Source organism: Mus caroli, unplaced genomic scaffold, assembly GCF_978045245.1.
Source record: "Mus caroli unplaced genomic scaffold, Mus_caroli_1 scaffold_1, whole genome shotgun sequence".
NCBI lineage: Eukaryota > Metazoa > Chordata > Mammalia > Rodentia > Muridae > Mus > Mus caroli.
Genome location: NW_028227256.1, coordinates 64104243 through 64128084, shown reverse-complemented (window position 1 = coordinate 64128084; position 23842 = coordinate 64104243). Strand labels below are relative to the sequence as shown.

The 23842-nt window shown below is 37.6% G+C and overlaps 1 protein-coding gene across 1 annotated transcript in view; it reads right to left on the bottom strand.

Moving 5' to 3' along the window:
- Cps1 (carbamoyl-phosphate synthase 1) overlaps positions 1 to 23842 on the bottom strand; it is a 107142-nt gene that overhangs the window by 41680 nt on the left and 41620 nt on the right. Inside the window, exons 14-21 of the mRNA XM_085838147.1 lie at positions 23582 to 23771; positions 22617 to 22774; positions 21002 to 21130; positions 18399 to 18543; positions 16638 to 16848; positions 14997 to 15195; positions 12540 to 12716; positions 9445 to 9563 (exon numbers count right to left, since the gene is read on the bottom strand). Of these exons, the coding sequence (XP_085694273.1) occupies positions 9445 to 9563; positions 12540 to 12716; positions 14997 to 15195; positions 16638 to 16848; positions 18399 to 18543; positions 21002 to 21130; positions 22617 to 22774; positions 23582 to 23771 (1328 nt within the window). The remainder of the gene's footprint in view (positions 1 to 9444; positions 9564 to 12539; positions 12717 to 14996; positions 15196 to 16637; positions 16849 to 18398; positions 18544 to 21001; positions 21131 to 22616; positions 22775 to 23581; positions 23772 to 23842) is intronic.

The window sequence follows — 23842 nt, the reverse complement described above, 5'->3', positions numbered from 1 at the left end:
GGAAATGGAATAAGTTCTCCTTAATGAGGAAATTTTCACCTGGCTCAAGGAGCTGGGGACATCTATTAAGGGACTGGAGGAGTGCCTGCAGCATTGTAATTACCAGGGGAGCTTTGCACTCATGGGGTCCTCGCTGCCACTTGACTGCTTTCCTCTGATCCACCAACTCACAAGCCATACTAAACAAATTTCCCTCCATATTGCACGAGCTCTAATGTGAAAATAAGCACTTTTCTCGGCCTGCAATCATGAGATGGACCTGCAATTTTATTACTGTCCTTTCTCTTAGGAAAAACAGAAGGCAGAAGCTGGAAGCTCTAGTCCTGGTGCTCAGTAAATGACCCCAGGTCTAGCAATAGCAGACGACTGAGTGGCTTGTTCTCATCCTGCAAACCCTCGCTTACTTCTCCCCCGGGTTTGCACCACAGTGGTAATAAATTTTTGGCATCTCCAAATATTAATACTGTGCTGCAATCATATTATCGCCACTGGTGGGAAGATTATTTCTCATCTCTTTTCCTTTGGGGAAAGAGGCCATGCCTATATCCTAAAGAGGACTACAGACGATACTCTGCAAAATAGTGAGTGATGTTCAGAAAAGCAAAAGACAAAAGAGGGGACAAGCTGCAAGTTATTGGCCTCTCTTCATTTCTGATAGTGTTGTGACATGTTCCTCTGTAGCAATGGGGTCTTTGAAGGGATGCCACACCATCATCTTTGCACATGATACACAGGGCAGACATGAGCCATGCTATGAGAAAGCCCAGCATCTTGAAAGTGATCTAATGGGACATGAGTCAAGCAGGCATTCATGTGCCATCATATCTGAAATACTGATTCTCAACAGATAGCATCATGTGAAACTGTACTTTAGCTTGAAAGATAGAAACTATACTCTCAGCTCCAAAACTTCATGAGAAATCAATACTGTAGATGTTTTAAATAGTCTAGTTCTAATTTCTTTGTTCTGTATTATTACCTGTCTTCATTTTTATAATTTCCTATTTATTTTTGTGAAGCTGGGGATTGAATCCAATGTCTTGGGTATGAAAATAAGTATATTGTCACTAGTCTACATATGTAGACTAGCATATGTCATAGTTTACATCCTTAGCCTTATATTCATTTTTAAATAAAGTTTAGAATCCTTGGTTATGCATAAATACTATGATATTAGTTTCAGCCTGTTAAGGCCACTTATATTCTGTCAAATTTAATAATGTAACTTTCCTATGAATATTTATACCAAAATACCAATTATTTCCAGGTGTGGTGGTACATGTCTTTAGTCCTAGGGAGGTAGAAGCAGGCAGATCTCTGTGAGCTTGAGGCCAACCTGGTCTACACAATGACATGCGGAATTGTCAGAGCTACATTATAGAGAGACCCTATCTCAGGATGCTCACATGCCTCTGCCCCCTTTGTCTCTTCCCATCCTAGATTGCATTCTTGTATACAGCCCTTGAGGCAGTGATGAACATCATAGTTTTTAACTCTTTGGAAATGGGCAATGAAATTCTGAAGAGAATGCTCCCAGGCATTTTGGGTACCAACCTGAAGTTTGCTCATTCCTACACTCTATCTCTGACTTTATGTACTGTAATGGCATCGCAGGCATTACTTACCATGTAAGGATACCCTAGGGGGCAACATTCTCTGTAATTTTGCCAGTATGATTTTCTTTCTCCTCTATTGTTTTTTCCACACCTCAATGTGCTAGAGGAGGCTCAAGCACTATTTTAAATATATACATATCAGTAAGTATGTTAGAAGCTACTATTAATAAAGCAAGTGGTTTAAAAGGAAATCCTCTGAGATTTCTGTGCCTTTAAAACTTCTGTTTACATCTTCTAAAGAAGCCTTTGGGGCTTCTTCCCTGTCAGGCTGCCTGGATGTTCCCCCAGAAGAGCTCTAGAAAAGGGCATGTTCATTACAATATTTCTGCTCTAAGTGAGGTCAACTATTCATGCAGGAAAATGTGCATCTCACAACATGACAGCTGAAGGGACCTGATCTCCAACTGTCTGTTTAAAAGCTGTGCCTCTAAATAGCTTTGAAAAGGAGTTGTTGACTAGAAATGAAGACAGGGGTACTGAGTTGGAATTCTTCACTTTGCCTGACTCACAGGCAAAAAGGATGGCAAGCACCTGGGTGTGACTCAGTTGCACGATCTACAAAAAGTAGGACCATGCTATTTCCCAGCTGTATCATACATAGTACCAATGTGCTTTAAGGTCTCAAGAAAAATACAGATGTTTTCATCGAAAACAGTCTCTGGGTTTTGCCTCAACCTACTTTACCAAGTAAACCAGCTCTGTCAGCACAATTGAAAATATTCATGAAAGTTTCTCATCAAAACTTCAAAAATGGGGCCAGGTGTGGTAGCACATGCCTTCAATCCCAGCACTTGGAAGTTAGAAAGAGGCAAATCCTGAGTTCGAGACAGCCAGGGCCACACAAAGAAACCCTTGTCTCAAACAAAACAAAACAAAGAATGGCCAAAAATGTACATTTTTGAGGATGTAGTTTTTTTCCCAGAAAAGAAATATATAAATGTTGACTATTCTCAAAAAATAATAAAACCTTCATCCTGAAACTATTCTAGTCCTTGGTGCTTACATGTGTATGATCTCTATTTAATGACATAAAACAATTAGACAAATCTTACTTTATTAGTAAATGTCTCATCTAGAGCCTTCCTAGATAATTAGAAAAAAATTGGAACCTAACTATGCTAATTTATGATGTCTTTCACCATAGTCAGCTTATTTCTTGGACTATCCATCTTGCACTTAGTAATTTGGTTAGATTTGTTTGTTTGGTTGGTTTGGTTTGGTTTGGTTGGATTTTTAAGCAACCGGGAATCATGTGTTTTATTTCCTTCTCCCTTCTTTCTTACAACTGAGAAATTTTGATTTTCATTAAGACCAGTAATGTTTCTGTATATCATATAAATTTTACTAATTGCTCACTTTATGCTGATTCCCATGAAAATATAAAATAAATAGATAACTCTAAATCATTTGTATACATTCTAAGATGTATGCTCTTCTTTAGGATGAGGAGCGCTATTTTATACTCTTTCTTACAAATCAAAAAAAGTTCTTACTATAAAACAACTAGTGCAAAAGGATATTAAGCAAGTGGGAAGGCTCAGCAGGTAAAGGGGCTTGCCACATAATCCTGAAGACCTGAGTTCAATCCCAGCATCCACAATGGAAAGAGGAAGCTCTACTACTCTAACTACACACACCATAGCACACGTAAACATCATACACATGCATGCACACATATACACAAATAGCAAATTTTAACTTAAAAAGTATATTAAGATATTTGCATATTTACTATTATCCCTAGTGGAATTTCTCATTTAATTTTGAAGGTAATGCCATGCATATGATAATTATAGAATGATGATGCTTTGTAGCTTCAACTGTTACAACTGTGGCCAAATAATTAGACAACATTCAATTTAATCTTACTTTCAAGACTCTCACTTTCATTAAAGTTACCATAAAAATACTAGCAATCATAATTTCTCACTTCCTAAGTAGAATTTATCTACTCTCCCAGTACATGTTTCTCATAATGTACCTATCTATGACTTCCCTCCTATCTCTCTGTAATTAACTTCACTGGACTCGTTCAATTGTCTTCCATAATTATCTCACCAACCCCTCTCTACATTATGCCAGACCGTTGAAAGTGTCTTCCCATTGATTTATTCATAGGATTTTTTTTCTTCAAGCTGCTGCTGTAGCAATTTTAAAGCAAAGCATACTTGCCTTGGACTCAGACTTGACTCCAGCATGAACCACTTGTGAAACCTTGGGAAATTAACTTAAGAATTTAGGGCCTTCATTTATAGAGTAAAATATGGATATAGATCTTCTCAGACCACTCATGTTGAGATAGGAGATAGATATACAAGAGTATTAGTTCTCTAAATCTTAGTCTTCATTCAATTTCCCTGAATTAACATTTTCATATTTACCATGTCCATCAATGTAGCTTATTCTTGTGTAGCTATTTATATAGATTATAAGCCCACTGAAGACAGGTTAATAACTAAAAATTATTCTTCAACAAATGATACTGGACCTAGTTAAAGATCTTGTACACAATGGATACCAAATAAATATTCATTAGTAATTGCTAATGAATGAACATGGTTATTAATAAAGTAAAATTACATCAGGCAAATGTTTTGTGTAAATTTTTGTATCATGTATAATAAATAGATTATTAAAATTAATAGAGTCATATTACACCCATGAGATTACTTAAAACAACCTATCTCATCATATAAAAAATAAAATCTAGTTAAAATATAATGCACCTTTCTATTAGTTCTGAGGCATAAAATTTCCCATAGCAATACTTCTGTTTTAAAGAAAAAATATTCTTGTTTAAGTATTCTTCAATTTTAATACTGTTAAAGAACTTCATAGCCAGGCAAGATGGCACACACCTCTAATCCCAGAACCTAGGAGGTAGAGACAGAAGCATCAGGAATTCGAGGCCACATTCAGCTACCTAGTGAGTTCAAGGCAAGCTGAGTCTTCATGAAATACGAACTCAGAAAATCAAAAGAACAAAAGAAAAATAGAAAAAGGAAATGCACTGTATAGATGGCTAGGGATATGAAGACTAAAGACACAGAATAGCAATATGTCATGACTGGAGAAGTGGATTTTCTGCCATGTTTAACACTTCAAACGTCACATATTCAGCACCTTGTATATCAGCCTAGTAAAATAAGAAGGAGGCATGTGTTATAATTAGGATTAAACTAAGAAATACAGTAAGTTGGTACTGCTGTAAAGTAATATAAGACCACTTCCTGGGAATAAAATCAGAGGACTGCATGAAAGTGCCCTACCCCCACATCCTGTTTCTACATCCAAAGGAATAAATATGTCATTCCAAAATAAACAAGTCCTAACAGGCAAGTATGTTATAGTCATATAAGTTTCCCTGAGTTGCTTCTATATTTGATGTTTTAAACCAGAAATTATAAATTAACGCTAGAAACCAAAGCACAGACAGTCTCATTCTTATGTGTAAGCTCTAACAACTCTTGGGTGACACTTTCTCTTGGAAACTTCAATCAAATGTAAGCACAAAGTGTTCTTGTCTGATTTTGCTATGCCTTGTGAGCAAGTTAAATAAAAAGTCAATAGAAACTAGCATGTGTAGGTGAGGGCATTCAAAGGGACGGTTCCAGCTAAGGTGACACCTGCATTATTACATCAGCCAGAAGTTTGTGGCTGCAGGGAAATGGCCAACTTTACTGAGCTCAATTTACCACTTGAATGCCCAAGCAGAACTCACTAGGCTTGCCTGAGATTGTTTCCCTAAGCAATAGGCATGCCTGTGATTTTTCAGCACCCACCAATAGGTATAGTTTATCGCACAAACATAGTGAAGTTCAGATGGAAACCGGACTCTTGAAAACTGTACTTTCCCCTTCTTCAGGTCATTCATTATAGCAGTAAGGGGAGATGAAAAAGGAAGCAAATATTCATATTATCAGAATCGGTGAAGCATAAAAAAATCAGAGAAGCCAATAGAATATTGGATAAAAATAATTTCTATATTTTCATAAACAAATAGCAATTTTACATCAATCATTCATAGAGAAATAAATCCAAACCTTAGCTTCTAAAGTCTAAACTACAACTCCCTAGGTATATACACTACTTCTGAGCATCTAAAATGGTGGGAAACAAATTCCTTTAAACAGTTATCTCCAACATGACTAAGGAAGTGGCATCCATCGTGTGCTGCGAAAACCAGAGGGTAAAAGAGGCTGTTCCAGGAAAATCCCAGTCGCCATAAATGGTGAGAGACCTTCCTTCTGCTAACGTCACACAGACAGGCTGTTTCTTCTTTAAAATACTCACTTGAAGGAAAACTGGAAAGCTCACACAGCTTTGTTGTGGCCAGGTTTTTATGTAAATTTCTCTAAATTATGCAGGTGTAATGGCATCCCTGAAGGGCTATATTAGAAATATTGAATGAGTCCAGAAGAAGAATGGTGTTTGAAAACACACAATTTCTGAGCAGCCGACAGAGGATACTGAGAGGCTCATAATATTTCTGACCTGTTCATATTTCTTTAAATATTATGGTTGTCTTTCAGTTGAAAGATGTTTAATTCAATTTGATGCTATAAATAAAATGTTTGGGACATAAGGTTCTAAAGTATTTCCTGATAACAAGTGAGCCTATTCATATTTCATTACAGTGATAGTATCCCAGCTAAAGGATCTTAGAGCCTGTTGTTGTCTGACCATTGCCAACACAATGAAAATGATCACCATAGGCTCTAGTTATATGGAATTAAAAGCTACTGTGCCTTTAGTGGCAAATGTAACTCTGGTGGAGGTGTTTATTACATATAGACTTAGTTCTTCTAGATGGTACATAATACACCTCTAAACTATAAACATACACATGTCTGTGTATGTGTGCACATTTAATTCCTCTAGAACTTCAGTCTTAACTTCTCAAACTCCCTGAAGATAATCTATCAATGTGTGATGACCTGTTATTGCACAGATAATAGGTAATTTGGTACATACTGGACCTCTAAATTCCAATTCCAATGTGTGTACATGTACACACCAACACACACACACACACACACACACACACACACACACACACACACCTCCTGTATGACAACTCATCACATTCAGGAAACAGAAACTTCTCAGAGCCTAACAGATAATTCACATCAATGGTGCTGTCTTGTGTTGGTTAATGTCAGTGTTCCATTTATGAATTTGATGACCTGCCTAGCATGTTCTTCTTCAGCAGTAAGTAATTAAAGACAACATGAAAGTCAGTGAACACAAGTGGAAAGGGGGAAAATTTGACCGAAGCTGCCTAAATAATAGCTATCCCCAATTATAGTAAAAGTGGATATTGTCCTCAAAGCAACATGTATGTCACCACTTCTGTGCTTACGCGATGGTGAAACAGTGATCAGTACTGAGTTCTGAAAGGGAGACCCTCAGTGCTAAGACACTAATCTGATCATCACAGCAGAGCCCACCTCAAACGATCACACCAACGATGGCTGGGATCCCTTGCTGTTAATTTCCCCCAGAAATCTATGTGAAAGTTGCAGACGATTTAAGCACATGGGCACCAGAGATACGCAGTAGCAGGAGAAACTTGGAGTCCTCTCAACATACATCAAATAAATAATTACCTCCTGGGCCCACATCCAAAGTCAGATTTTCCAACACGGGAACAGTTTAGGATTTAGAGCAATGTAAATCATAAACAAATGTGAATGTAAAAAAGAACAACCGCTCTTTTCAACCCTTATCCAAGCCAGCAACAAAGTCTACTCCTTAATGTCAACTGACGATAAGGGGTTTCTATTATTTGGGGAATTATGCATAATTTGAGAACTAAATCTTTCTGGACATATAGAAGTTTCTGAGGAAATAAAAGATCTCATGGCCCAGGATAAAGGTAAGAATGATCAAACCTGGGCCAGGAAACTTGAGTCTCAAGTACTTAAAATCAGTCAACTTTGGCAATCCTTTTGACCTCAGACCCTTATATACCATAGAAGGGTCAAGACAGCTAGCTCCAGTGGTCAATCATGTTCCTTATTTATATGACATTTATAACAAGCATCACGTCACAGTGTGCTTAAATCAGTGAACCTCAGAAAGAACGTGAACAGTGCATACAGTATCTTTCAGATAATAACACGAAATTTAGGGTTAGTGCCATTTGAGTCTCACCACAGGTGTTTGGATTTCATGCTATAATAAGCCTCAAAACTATTTACACAGGCTAGATAATGCTTTTGAACCTTTAAACGTATTACAAGCTCTGGGGTAGCTCTATACAGATCTTTATGAACAAATGAATGAATATTTAATTATGAATATGCTAATATCAAAAAATGGAAGCTAAAAATGTCCAACTATCATCAAACACATGCAACAGAATCGGTAGACATACTTTAAGTTGCCTACAGCAATGGGTTGTTCCTACCCTCCAAAGACCTTTCCCTTTTTCTATCAAAATCCATTTTTTTCTGCTTAGTTGTAATCTTAACATGACTTCTAGCTGTAACAAGAACTATTCAATTAAAACATTAAGTTGCTCCCCAAACCCCGTGCTCGCAAATTAGAATTTATATCAAGTGGACACTTCGATCACAATAGCATCTGCTATTCTTCCTTGTGGGGCTGTTTGGTGCACTGCGAGTTTCTAGCGCCCCCGTGTGGTTTCACTGGAGTGCTTTCAGAAGCCTTTGAAATCTGTTGCCTAAAACTGAGCCGTGGAAGACTATACATAATTCAACGTGGAAGTTTTGCTGGTGTCATAAACCAAGAAAAGAAAGCCTAAGTCAGCAAAACCCTTAGACAAATGTATAGGTTCCATCTTTGTCTTATTTGCTGACTACTGTTCATTTTACACAAGCTCTTAAAAGAATAGCTACAGGCAATGGTGGCCAGTCCCGTCCTTGTTTGGCAAAATCCCTGTGTACAAAATCAAGAATTTAACAAGGGTAAAACCCAGGAGCGACCCTCTTCCAGATTTCCCATTGTCCTCAACATTTTATGTAATTAAATCGTCTTCATTTCCCCAAGCCATTTGAAAATGATGTATACTTCCAAGTCTTTCTTTCTCTAAATATATTCCTAGGCTTAGAAAGGAGATCTCTTTCCAACACAGGTATGTTTCAGTATATTAGAGAGAGAAGCTAAAGAAGACCTTACATCTTAATTTGGTAATAGATGCGCCGCTTCTCAAAGATGTATGTGTTAAATCTGTCTAAGCCAGAAACAACCCAATAGGCAGTCTTCAAATAAAAAAATTAAAAGGATACATTTTAAATATCTGACATTATCAGAACATTCTAAACATAAAATGAAATTTATAAATAATTGGCCATGAAAAAATTAAAATGTAAATTAGTCAGAGGTAAAGAGGTTATTAACAGACACATCAGTATGGCTCATTTATATCCTAAACTAAAAAGTCCCCATTTTGATAATATCAGTAGAATACAAGGAGAATAAATTCTCTATCAACACACAGTGATTTGTAGGTTAATATTAAAAGCAGAACTAAGATTCAAAACTGAAAATCAGATTTTTATTTTTTGAATTTCTTATTAACAATATGTATACCAGTAAATATTTATAAATGTACTCTAGTTAACTCTTAGCTCTAGAGACTTAAACAATCACAATATTTGACATCACCAACAAAAGTATAAAACTATTTAAAATATTAATAAATGCCTTTCAAAACATAGTATGTGAGAAACTGACAGTTATCTCTTTTCCTTATGCTGGCATCAGTTAGCTCAACTGAGGCAGACCCTTGGCCAACTGCATGGAAGGGCAACTCAAGCACTGCACTGAAAATACAGAGAGTGGTTCAAAGCAATCCTCTTACCTGTTAAGCCCTTTCAGTGTCTTATCCATGTTTAAAATGTCACGCATCTTATACAGAAACCACTTGTCGATGGACGTGAGCTTCACAATCTCATCAAGGGGCATGTTGTTCTCCAAGGCCTGCCAGAAGAAGAACAAACACTTTCCCTGGCAACCATTTTCTAAATGGCTTGTTTAATTGAAAACATAGGAGCCATTCCTTCACTCATTAGAGAGACTGGGGCCAGGCTACCTCCTGAGATATGAAACTGAACCACGGATGTGCCTTGAAATCAACCTAGGATGCTGTTAACTGCACCCACAAATGCCATTCAGAGAAAGCACAAGAGGAATGTGTGTGCTCACAACAGTCTTAACAGGTCCTGTCCCCTCCTCCTTATTTGGCTAGGTTACTATTTCCTAAACTATGTATTATTGGTATAAAGAAGGATCTAATGACACTATAAACCTACTCTATTGGCAGCTCCCGTCATTTTCTTAAGTGTACTTTAACAATCTAAAAAAGCAAAGCAGTAACTACTCACTGAGCTGAATGTACTAGCAAACTACATAACTCCCCAAACCAAACCTCCCAACCCCAAAACGTGCACATTGTTATTATTTGTATTTATACAAATGTGAGCAATAATAGACATATAATATCTATTTCAAAACTATATTAGAAAAATGTTTTATCTCTTTAAACTCAGAAGAGAAGTGCAAATGACCAGTAACTCTGATGTCATATTCAACTCACGGAGTTTGCTTAAAACTTTCCTTATTTCTGCTATAAGAGAGCCCATGATTGTAAGCTTTGAGCCATAGCGTGGTTCACAGTTCACTTGACTAGAATAACACTTTGTGAAAACACTCAAAGCCATGTTTGCTTTTTAACTTTGTATGACTCTTATGTAGCTCTTCACAAAATCACAGTCTTGTCTACAAAATCTACATTGGTCTTAGTCCCTAAGAGACTAAAAGCTGCCAGGCAGTAACAATAGAAGGTACATAGAAAATAAGTTATTCATGCTTTTTACAGATGAAATAAAGATTACATCTGATGATGTACAATGAACAAGGGCCCAGAATCTGGTAGCCATTTCCCTGAGAGGAAGAAGAGCCTACAGTCAGGCCTGCTTCCATCATAAAGCAAGCCTGCCACTCCTGAGACATCATCGTCTCACACTGTAACTACTCTGTCTTGCTCCCACTGGAATGAAGTCCATTCTGACCCCAAACACACTTAAGGCTGGTGAAATGTTCTCCAAATAAAAACTAATGCCTGCATTCTCCCCAAATCAAAAGAGGTGGTGACCCAGTCATCCTGAAATAAGAATTCTGCAAAAGCCAGACCTCAGAGTACCTTGCCCTCTCCTGAGAATCATGAAAGCAGGTGGGGAGTCCCACTCTCCCTCTATTCTTTTTCCCTTTCAGTCCTGCACTGTCCTTATTTCTTTGTCAAAATCACCAAGTCCCTGGTTGCTGTGGAAATGAACAGTAATGATGACCTCTAACAAACAGGAATCAGTTCCCTGTCCCAGCACTCGGGCAGATAATAATTTATATCCTCAAGCCTGCACTTCTTGCTTGTATACAGCGTGCTCTGAGCAGGATGAACCTCCGAATGTTTGCCCTGCATCCTCATCCTTTGTAAGTCTGTTAGAAAAGAATGAGAGATTTGCCTGAGTTTTACAGCCTGGCTGGGAACTAGGAAATGCTATCCTTTTTCATCTGCTTCAAGTGGCAGAAACGAGATTGCTAGACTCAAGGAAAAAATCCATTTACTGCCCTTCCCCTGAGGGAGAAAATTATATCTATATATGTATCTATATATTTACACATGCACAACCACACATATGAATGTCCTTGGTTGCTTCTTAAATAAAAGACTAAAAGAAGAACTGTAAACACAGTGAATTGGCCTTATAGAAAAACCTGACTTTGTTGCTGCACCCCACCACTCCTGAAAAACATCAGTCTTAAACTCAAGAGTAGAAAATATTCATCAAAGATAATAGTCTCTCCCAGAATTTCAGTAGGACTTAACTATTCTAGACATAAAACCCATAAGTATGAGAAGAGTATATATCAAATGCTCTGAAGGAAATATCCCTGTTTCTCTGTCAGCTCTCTGCAGGCCTGTCACTAAACACTAGTAAAAGTTGCAGTGAGTTCAAATCAGGAAGTGCATGTTTCTGTTTCTACCAAGGCGTTATATAAGTCAGATTTCTTCTTTAAAGATACAGTTCATATTTTCATTAGTATATCTCACATGCGAACACACACAGAAAAAAAAACAAGGGAGCTTTGTGAACCCAGGGTGGTTTGACACTGTTGGAGGATTAATGCCGTGCTTCCTTAAATGTCAAAAAGTCATTTAGAGATTTCTGACCAGACAGATTCCAGATGCCCAAGTCACCTTTCATAAAATCAGATGGGCTGAAACTTCAAAACTCTAAGCACAGTAAATATGAAGGGAAATTAAAATGGCCCTTCATTTGCATTTGAAGGAACTAGGGGATGGACTAAGAAAGGCAGGGCTTTTTGTTCCACAGGTAACCCTTCCAATAAGATAATTGCATGGGAAAGCCTACTGTCACAGTCTAGGTAGCCTGATGTTTAAACACAGAAAAAACAAAAGGGATTATGTCAGGGTCTTTGATAGGATGTACTATAGGACACCAGCGTAGCTCCTCTCTAAATACAATTCCATCCATTTTCCAGGAGCATTTGCTAAAAGGTTACAAGAAAGGACAAATCAGAACTATAAACTCTTAAAGTCCTGGTGCTGTGTATACAAAAAGGAGGGCCCATTTGGGCTGTGTCAGTATCCTTTAAAAATGCATTGTGCCCTTGGGTCCAAGCTTCAAGTTAAATTTAAAAAAAAAACAAACTTTCTATTACCCAATTATAAGAACGTCTGATGAAATTCAGAGAGATGTTGCATGTGAGACAGAGATAAGGAAGAGTTATGCTTGTATGTGTGTGAGAGAGACAGAAAGTGCAAGCATGTATGTGTGCAGGTTCACATGAAGAGGTCAGAAGGCACCTCACAAACACTGGGCTGTTTGCAAAGCTGACTAAATTCCAAGGCCATTTCTGGTCAGCCCACATTACCTTAGCAATGGCGTAGATGCGGGTGCTGGAGGGCTCAGACAGCTCTTTCTTCAGATCCAGGTTTGCTGGCCATTCCTTATTCATTGGGAGCCGGGGAGTGAACCCATCCACAGATGGATGGCACATCCTCAGAGCCTTCTGGAAACTTTCCTCAAAGGTGCGACCAATGGCCATGACCTGGGATGCACACATAAGAGCTTCTCTTGAAAGAACAACCTCACATAGTTGTAGTTTCTCACAAAATTAGCTGTGTAATATGTTCCAAAACATGACAACTGCAAAAAGATTCTGAGAGTATTCACAGATTTTGAGCTTCTGTTTCCTAGTCACCCTTCCCCTTTCTCCATGCTTTTGAATGCAATGAGTCTTAAACATTTTATTAGGTTTTTACCATCTAGTGGATGTGGCTGTATTTCCTGAGAGTAAGGAAGTCATTGCCTGCTCCTGTTCTGAAGCATAATAGTATTAAAATGAGGAACAAATGGCTAGAACATAGGGACCCTCCCTTTCAAACGCCAATGTCCTGTAGAATACAAAGCAAATAAGGAGAAAACAGACTCTTTTCCATGGCTGCTTGGCTTTTCCATAGCTAAGCATTGATATTACCAGAGCCCTAAGAATCATAACAAATACACATAGGTTGTGATTTTGAATCTAGATGGAGGTTAAATTCCACCATGACAAATTTTATATGTCTCTCTTTTTTTTTTTACAATATTTACAGCTAATTGTATCTAATTAAAAAAATGGGACAATTTAGTCTGAACCAGTCGGTACTCAAAACTAAATTTGATCTGGCCTTGCAGCCTACCCAGTTATTTTAGTGGATGAACGTTGCCTTTGAATCTCTCCACGGAACAGTAAATTGCTGTGCAGTTTTTGGCTCCAATTTAAAATATCAATGGTTACAATACTGCCTTCAGTAAACTTTCATGATTCCTCAGATAGATTCAAGTTCACATTAATGACAAATTATAAAAATGGCTATGTCAACTGTGTGAATGATACATATTCAAATACCACTAATTTCAAGCAGATTAACCTTTTTACACTGTCCCAAATGTAATTAGAAGTAAACGGAGTTTCCCCGGAAGCAGGGATAAACAAAATATCAGGACCTTTCAGTTCCTCGAAAGGGAGATTAACATTCCACTGTGCTTTCTCAGTTTGGAATAGTTGTACTTGAAGGTTGGTGAGAGCTCATGTAGTCTGCCTGTCTCCCATACAGATGTGATAATGTGAAGTATAAGAAAATGAAGCCACAATTCACAGGAATGGAATAAAATCAAGTTTTTAACGTCAAAGCAGGTGTCTGGTTTGGTACAGTACACTATTTAGGGGTGTGGCATTTGTATGTGTGTGGTATATTCATGTAAGTGTGTGGCATGCACTATCTGATCTATGTCCTGTGTGGCACACACTTCTTGATCCACGTGCTGTGGAGACCAGAGCTTGATTGGCAGATTACTTCCTAAACTGCTGCTCCATATTAGTTTTTGAAACAAGATCTATTACTGAACCTGGAGCTTGCCATTTAGCTAAATTAGGTGGCCAGGGGACAGCCAGTCTACAGTCTCCACTCTCCCACCTTCTTCCCAACCCTATCTCCACCTCGTGCTGAGATTACAGACCAACACCATCACTCCTGCATTACGTGTGTCCTGGTGACCAAAATCAGATCCTTATACTTACTCAACAAGCATTTTAATCACTATCTTCCCAGCACCTATATTATCTTTTATACTGTTTTATTTTCTATATTTGAATAAAAAAAACAAATTTCATCTCAGGTATATGCATATGGTATATATATTGTTATATAACAGTATAAATATATATACTATATGTGTGTATGTATATGAAATGAAATTTGTTTTTAGTCAAATATTGATAAATATCACATACATATATATAGAGATAGATGATCAATAGGTAGATAGATGTATATCATATATGTATGTGATATATATGTATATATATATATAGAGAGAGAGAATTTGTTTTTTGTTGTTTTGTTTTGTTTTGTTTGAGCTCGTGTCTCTAGCTGCATATGTATCAGAAGATGGCCTAGTTGGCCATCAGTGGAAAGAGAGGCCCATTGGTCTTGCAAACTTTATATGCCCCAGTACAGGGGAATGCCAGGGTCAAGAAGTGGGAGTTGGGGGGGAAGGTATGGGGGACTTTTGGGATAGCATTGGAAATGTAAATGAAGAAAATACCTAATTAAAAGAAAGAGATAGAACTTTGAATCAATAAAAATATCATGTAATAAATAACATGGACTAACCCTCAAAAGAAGCACTGTTAAAACACTAACTAAGAAAGGAAACTTCTAGCAGCCAGGAAGACAGGCATCCTAGTATCCAGGCTGCTTTTTGACTTTCAATCTTCTCAAGGGGTTGACAAGAGCACTAAGACCAAATACAGTGTGAATGGAATACTAACTCCCAGACTTACCTCGCCCACACTTTTCATTGAGCTACCAATTCGGCTGGATGTTCCATGGAAACGGTCAAGATCCCAGCGAGGAATCTTGGTCACCATGTAATCCAGGCTAGGTTCAAAGCAGGCTGAGGTCTTCCCAGATACAACATTCTTGATCTCTGGAAGTGGGATTCCTAGAGCAATCTTTGCTGCAATGAATGCCAGTGGGTAGCTGTAATGCAGGAGGCAGAGTTAGCCTACCTTCATTGGTTTGTTTGTTTTAAAATCCAAGCAATAAGTACTGAAAACAACTCTAGACTTGAAGGAATCTTTCTTTGCAATTCTGGCATCAGTCTACTTTAAAGTATAAGACACACCAGATACCTCCCCCACGTAAATATTTCCTGGCCACTTACAAATTAATGTGATTCAAGATAGAGCATGCAGCAGAGGAGAATCCACTTTTAAGCCCTATCTTGTATTACTACAATTTCCAGCCTTCATCCTTTCAACACAAAATCAATAGGTTTCTTGGTAAATAAGATTTTATTTCCACTGCCTGTGTCTAACGTCCACTTAAATTAAAATCTGCAAAATAATCTCTAAGAAAACCCATTCAAATTTGTATCTAAAGAAACAGCTGGAGCTCTGTGTATTATACATGGGCAGGAAATATGGGCTTTGCAAGTCTGAGTCCTTGTTCTGTCTCCACATATTTGAAAATTGGAATCTTGTAAAAAAACTAACACTCCAGAAATTTGACCATTCTCTGGAATGTCAGTTCAGATAATTTTATTGGGTAAAATAATTCATAGAACTAAAGAATTGGATATGAGTTATTTGGTGAAAGTGATTGTCTTAACAGACCAAGAAACTGAAGGAGGTAAGTGCTGTGCCCAAATTCACTAAATCTGTGGATGAACCAAGCAAGAATTCAGGTCTTCTGACTTCTGTATAGAGCGTTACAACCTTGCACTATTCTGAGCTCCATAAAAATACTAAAGAAGTCAATATTTTCCTCATTTAAATGCCATACAACTTAAACACCAGATGCTAAAAATATCAATAGAAACAAGAGGTTTTATTTACTTTCCTTCCAATTATGCTTGCTAGCAGCTGTTAAATGGACATTGAATTTACTTATTTGGTTCTAACATTTACCCATGGAAAGATCCTATACTGTTAATTCCTGTGGATGTTTTAAAAATCACTAATGTTAGTTATAAGCTGATAGACAATTATGCATGTTTTATCACGTCTACTTTCAAAATCAAAATAATCTGTACAGAAATGTTGAGTTAAATAAAGTATTTCTTCTCAGCTGCTTGTGTATGCAGTTGAAAACCAAAATTAAAGTTTAATGCTCACTCTAACAACATCTGCTAAGTGCAATTAAGAAGCATATTTTTCACAGCCTGTTTGGCCACCCAGATTTTGATTGGCTTCTGATTAGTCAGCAAACAGAGTTACCTAACAATACCATTTGTCTCAACCTGGCAGCAAGCTCGTTAATAACCGTGTCTTTGGGGTTTGTTAAATGTTCTGGAGCTAACGCTCAGGAAATGGGAGTAAATTTTGTAAATGCAGAATGGTCTTCTGTATTGACTAACAGTCAACTCCCCATTTCTACATACAAAGAAATTAAAAACATGTGCGCAACCATTCTGATCTTACCCAGTGGCCTTGGAGGCCAGGGCAGAACTCCGGGACAGCCTGGCATTCACTTCAATGATACAGTATTCCATGGAAGTGGGGTGAAGAGCAAACTGAATGTTGCATTCGCCCACAATGCCCAAGTGACGAACAACATTGACTGAAGTGCGTCTCAACATCTGGAACTCTGCATTGGAGAGTGTCTGGGCTGGGGCCACGACAACCGAGTCACCTGTCGACACAAGCGCTCATTATTCCATGTTATATTTCAACAGCCAGCTTGACTGACTTAATCTCCTAAAAATGATGCAAGGCATAAAGTAGGCCAAAGACACAAGGAAAGGATTAAAATTAACATTCACATTCATATGAGTGAACTATCAGATATTCTTCATAACTCTTATTTTGTCCATGTGATTTTGACAGTTTACTTGTAGAATCACCCCCCCCCAACTTCGCCACATTTGTCTAGCTGTTAAAGCTTAATTATCAACTATTAGGTTCACATCAGGCCCTTCAGCTTCTTGTCCTTCATCTCAATCTGTCTCTCAAGTTTTTCCTCCCAAGGAATATTCTCTCCTTGTGTGATAGACTAGTTCAACCCTCTCCTTTCTCCCTTTCTGTTCTCATTCTATTCCAGCGTGAGGCCTTTGAAGTTTCAATCCCAGACTCCTTATTACCCTATCTTATTACCCATAATCAGCTCCCTTTTCCTCAACAAACCTATCTCCAACATGGTCAGACAGACAATTCTCTCAATCTTTTCATCACTAAACATGTTGGAAGTTTGTCAAGTTCCTCACCCCTCCCTACCATACAGTCCCGTTCCGTGCATGTTCCATCACTAAGTTGAAGTGTCTAATTTCTCTTGTGAATAGCTAAATACCCAAACTAAATCTTCATTCTTGACCTTGCATAGGAACTAATACTGCTACAAAGAAAGATCTTTTGTAAAATATGTTCTTGCATTGACCTATTTGATACTTTTTCCACTAATTTTCCTCATAACCCTCTTTATCTCCTTTGCTTCTACACTAATTATCTTTATCCCTCCCTAGAAATTGAATTGTTTTCCATCATTCAAAATTCAACCCTCTTCTTACTGCTCTCTATGCTTATTCCTTTAAAAGATATGTGTGGTCCTGGAGAGATGGCTCAGTGACTAAGAGCACCGACTGCCTTTCCAGAGGTCCTGAGTTGGATTCCTAGTAACCACACAGTGTTAAAAGGTATGTGTGTCTCTAGTTTCAAAGATTTCTTCTACACTACATGATTTCCAATGACCCTGTGTCAACATTTTCATTTCTGTGTTCCCAGGTATCCCATTCTAGTTTCTCAACTCCTTTCTCCAAATTTCTCCCATCTTCAATTTGACATTTCTGGAATGAAAGTCATCATCTTTATCCTGTGGAACCAACTAGTTTAACTTGCTAAAAGCCTACTTTCAATACTATTTTCTCAATCACTAACACTTCAGTGTGCTGTAAGGCTTTACAAGCCCCATCTTTACTTCTCAATACTGTCAAGGCTCAAATTCATGGTTTATCTGAGCTTCCCCCATTGAAATCAGGATTACAGTATCTATCATGCTGCAGAGGATTTCTGTGGGCTCCAAACTAAAGGTGAGGATATTTTGAGTGCTATAAAATACTATGTATAAACATTAAGTGTTATAATCAGTCCTCCAATGAAGACTGGTAAAGTACCTTATCTAGGCTGTTAACGGCAATCTGAATCTGGAGCCAAAGGCATGACTACAATTCTGGAAGATTCTTTGCCTACCTGTGTGAACACCCATGGCGTCAACATTTTCCATGTTACAGACTGTGACACAGTTATCATCTGCATCTCGGACAACTTCATATTCTATTTCTTTCCAACCTGTCACTGACCGCTCCACCAGGATCTGGTTGGTCATAGCGAATGCCTGGAAATCGATGGCAGAGATACCAAAGATTTAATGAAAGGCTCTGGTTTAAACGGGGACATTAAGAAAAGTGCTCTGACCTACATGCTGGTCAGCACTAAAGTCTTAAACCTCATCTCCATTCTCCCCCACCTTGCAGAAGGCATGGGGGGTCTGAAAATCAGTGGGACCAGGAATAGCATCCTGCTGTGAATGTGCTTGATTTGGGGTATTGAGGCTTGCCATTCAAAATGCTGATATGACATTAAATCAAACTAATTTAGGAAAAAGAGAAAATAATTGAGCAATCAGGCAGAGGGAAATGAAATTATTTCAGTAGCTAGGCTTCTGTGAAACCAGAAAATGTGATAAGTACAAATAAATGTGGAAAAATAAGTCGAAAGACTCAGGCTTTCTCTAAAATAGCTGAGGGTGCTTTGTACAGTGACACACACAATACAAGTTTGCTGGTGCTGATGAGGAAGAGAAAGAAGATGATGATGCTTTTAAACAGTTAGCCAAGACTGCATATGCAACTTGGGAATTAGAAAAATCATATGCAGCTATTATTATGGTTAATCACTGCCTAAGTGCTTAAATACTCTGAGTCGTATATCATACATGGCTGATTAGACAGATATGAATTAGTATAATTACCATTTCATATTTACTGCGTACCCGCAGTATGGCAGAATGCTGAACTCAATATATGAAAGAGGCGATCTTTGACCTTAGGACATGTGGTGATTGACAACTGAAGACCAAAATATCCCTTTGTCTCATAATAGATTTGATTTTGGATGACAGTAAGATAAAAAGAATTTTCATTTTATCTCAAATTATCAGTAGTCTGGATGATGCAGTGACAACTCAATTTAAATTTTCTATAATGGATCTCAACGCTGAGTACTTTGCAACCACAGTCATCACTGTAGGCTTCAACACTACAAGTGTGACTCCTTTGTCCCCACATCTGCCCATCATGAGGTTCTCAAAGCTACTAGGACATTCCAGAGCTACTGTTAACAAACAAGGAATGATTTAATTTGTCATTTGAGTTGTTTGCAGAAAGAAGAAGATTCAGGAACAAACAGAATAAATTCTGTATTTTAGTAAACTAGGATAGAGATTTAGATACAGGAAAAACTGGCGTTCTTTCTGCTAGCCTTAATTCTTTCAAGTCTCCAATTTTACTCCAAAGTTAACTTAAGTACCTAAATGACTTAGCACAGCATCAAGTGGCTCTAATTATAACATCAAATGAATAAAGGGATAGATTAGGAGGTAATGATATGACTAATTAATCTCAAGGAGAAAAAAAGATTTTCAACAAGGAAAATATGCAACAACCATTATTTTAGCAGAGTAGAAATAATTGAAAAATATTTCATCCAAGCTGTCTTCATATTGTAAATGTTCTATGAAAAAAAGCTGGTAATTCAGGATGCTTTATTTTGTGGAGAAAATATATTTAATATAGAGAAGAATATGCTTACTGTCTGTAAGTACATTGCTAATTTTAAGAATTTGTAGCATGGAGCATGCTATAGTAAATATATTTTAGAACTATATAAACATATTTTGCTTTAAGTAAATAAATCCAAAGTCCTGAATGTGAAAAGGCACCTTTCATATTAAATATGTTGCCTTTTGTGTTTATAATATGGGCAACTTCAGAAAAACTACATCTAAGTTGTTGGCTTATAAACCTGTCACTTACAAGTGCCTAGGTCTATTTAATTGTATTTATCTGCTTTCAACTTTTCAATATCAACTATTTTAAATCTTATTCTATTTTAATTCAAAAATAAAAAGTGAAAAGCTATAAATTGTGTGAGACTAAGATACCCCTGCAAATGGCTGCACAACAATGATGTTAAATTCATCTCGCCTGCTGTACAGATGTCCTAGCCATTCCTGTGTCCTCATTGAGAGTCATCACTGCGTCTCAGTGTGGCCATCTATGGTTCTTTAGAAGCAGAATATGGACAAACATCTCTGGAGCAAGGTTTTATGTGTTTATCTATGTTTTATGTAGAACATCTTTTTTAGGGAAGATAGTTTCATTAAATCTCTCAGAATGTATTTAATGATGAATTAATGTGCTTTTGATAAAAAACAAACTATAAGAATTCCACTCTCCCTTGCATTTTTGTTTGTATGTTGGCAAAATCCACTCATTATTAAACTTGGAGGCTTATACTATTTTCTCAAAAGAAATGTGAAAAACTAGGCATTTTTAGTCTGCTCTTCTCTTAGCAAGTAAAACATCATTTAGTAATGCGATTTGCTGGAGTAGATTGTGAAATGCAGGTGGCTGAGCTGCGCCTCCATGAAGTCAGTAGCTAAATGAAAATGGACAAATAGGTAGAGTGACCACTAGTTTAACCTACAGTCATATGGGTTGAAGATTTGTGCTTTTTCCCTCTCAATATCAAGACCATTTGAGGAGAGAACATTGCTCAGAAAAAATACTTACTTTTGTGCCAAGGTCTATTAAGGTCTCCTTATTGGGACAGATGCCAGAGCCTAAGCCACCCAGAGCATATGCAGACCGAATCATCACAGGGTAGCCAATGGTGTCTGCTGCCTTCAAGGCATCCTCCATCTGTGAACAAATCGAGGATATTGAAGCTAAAAACCCAATCCTTCTATCTCTCCCCCCCCCTCTCTCTCTCACACACACACAGTCACACCATGAGATCCCAGAAACTCGGGTTAATTGGCTGATTTGCACAGAGGGGAGTTGTTTTATGTTCCCCTTATCTCTGTCTAAAAAAGAGTATCACTCTACAAAGTTAAGTAAAACATGGCTGTAATTTTTTCACTTTCATCAAGTGAATTTTAAGTTGACACTACACCATGGCCAAAAGCAGAAATAATCATCACTTATTTGAGAATGAAAGAGATACAGAACAATGGTATTTTTAGCTTTAGTCTGAAAGTCTATCATTTAAAGGAAAAAAAAAAAGCTGTTTTCTATTCCTGAAGCTAACGTGGCAATAAAACAATGTGCCATTAGGAATGCTACATAAAAGAAGATATTTCATTTTTCAAATCTATTCTCAGAACAGTCTCTCCAGCCTGGAGTTTTTTTAACTTACCAAATATGACATATGGTGGCTATATTTTTCTGTCGTGGAATATTATTACACCACCAATGGGAATGTAATTACACCTTCCCCATATGCCGGTTTCTTATCATGGGGAAGCAAGGACATAATTATATCTGGCAATGAAAGTATGAATGTACGGCAAGAGCTTCCCAAAGCATTCGGGAGAGCTCCAACGGGATTCTTCTTGATTGACAGATTTGTAGTCTGCATGTATTTGGTAGCATTCTTTTCTGAGTCAGATACACCCAGTTTTAGTCATGACAGAAATACTTGACTGATACCTAAAGCTTTGCCTATTTCTACAATGGGAAGGTTGTATTTAAAGCTTCTACTTTCCACTATTTTACATTTTGGGGATATATATATATATATATATATATATATATATGAAATCAAAATAAAATCAGGGCAAAAAGAGGTGTACACCTAGGTATTTTTTTTTTGGTGTTTGGTAATATCCTAAAAATAGGCACAATGTATAATAGAACGTGAGTGTAGAGAAATGAAACCCACATGTATATAAAAAGTGTGTCCATCCAGGATGAATCTTACTGACTTAGTTCATTTCATTATTATTTATTTTATTCCAAAAATCCAATTTTCAGGGCATTAAGACTTATACTCAACATGTGTGACTTATTGCAGAAAAGAAGAGAAGGCAAAAATATGCTGGCTATCAGAAGTCAGTATCGTTATTTTCAGTTCAAGAGGTCATGGGTGCTTCAGCCTTACACAAAGAGGTTCACCTGGGGGGTTATATTTTTTTCTCTGCAGAGTAAAATACCAACATCTATTCCTCCAGTTTTAGCCCTGAATGCTGCTATTAATTCACACTGTTTCTATGAGACTAAAATATCTGCGAGAAAAGTGTATGTAAATGTGAGGATTTGGGATATAATTATCAGACATGACACACCATTCTCCATGCAGTCCAAGACTAGTAATGTGTGCCCATCTCCCAAGAACAAAGTGCCTTACTGATTCCACTGCAAAACTGGGAGCAATCTTCTCGTTGATCTCATTCAGCTTGTCTGAGAAAAGCTGCCTGTCTTCTGTGGCCATAATGGACTCAACTGATGTTCCCAAGACCTTCACACCATATTCCTTGAGCACACCCCTCTTGAATAGTTCCACTCCTACAGAATAATTAAACATAATTGGATTTCTTAATCCCAAACTCTATCTCTTCTTAACAAACACTGAAGACATCAATTACAAAGTAAATAAGTAGATAGATAGATGAATAGAGAAACAAACAAGCATCCTAGGTCTGGAGAAAGACAGCTCATCAGTTGAGAGCACTGACTGATCATGCAGAGGGACAGGATCCAGTTCCCTCAGCACCCACACAGTCTATATCAATGGCCCAAAACTGTAGTTCTAAGGTTATCTGATGGCACCTTTTGACCTCCTGGAGAACAAGGTCCAAGTGTGGCACATATACATGAATGAAGGCAAAATACCCATTACATGTGATATATATATATATATATATATATATATGCACAATTTCAAAAGAAATTGCATCCAAGGAGAGACCAGAGTCAATAGTAGAGCTGTAAAGTCAAGTCTATATTGTCATGTGACAGGAAATGCCACAGCACCAACTATGGAGAATGAACATTAATTCTCATTTTTCATTCATAATAGTTCTCAGAGTTTCAATGATTGCAATTTCCTGAAGTGAAGAAAGTACCCCACTAAATCCATTTAGCCACGTTAAAGTCTTAAAGTGAATGTTTTCCCTTTTTTTCTACTAATTTTTTCCATAAGCTATACAATTTACTGTATGGTGTTGTAGGCTTCCATTTGCTGTTTCCTTATACATTAGAATAAAGGCTTTATGGACACAGAGAACACAACTATTAGATGTCTACTAACACTGTGTGTTTCACGTTGATGCATGAGTAGAGCAATCTACACCTGAACAGAAAAGAACTCACCACAGTTCAGAGCTGTCTGGCCACCCATGCCCAGAATCAGCCCATCAGGCCGTTCAGCCTTGATAACTTCTGTGACAAACTGGGGGGTAATAGGGAGAAAGTAGACTGCATCTGCCTGCTTCAATCCCACCTCGTTGGTCTGCACAGATGCGATGTTTGGGTTCATCAGGACTGTTTTGACATTTTCTTCCTGGAAGAAGAATCGAGTGTCTGAATTTATGTTCTAAGGAAGATGATCTTTACTACATTCAAATGAAGACT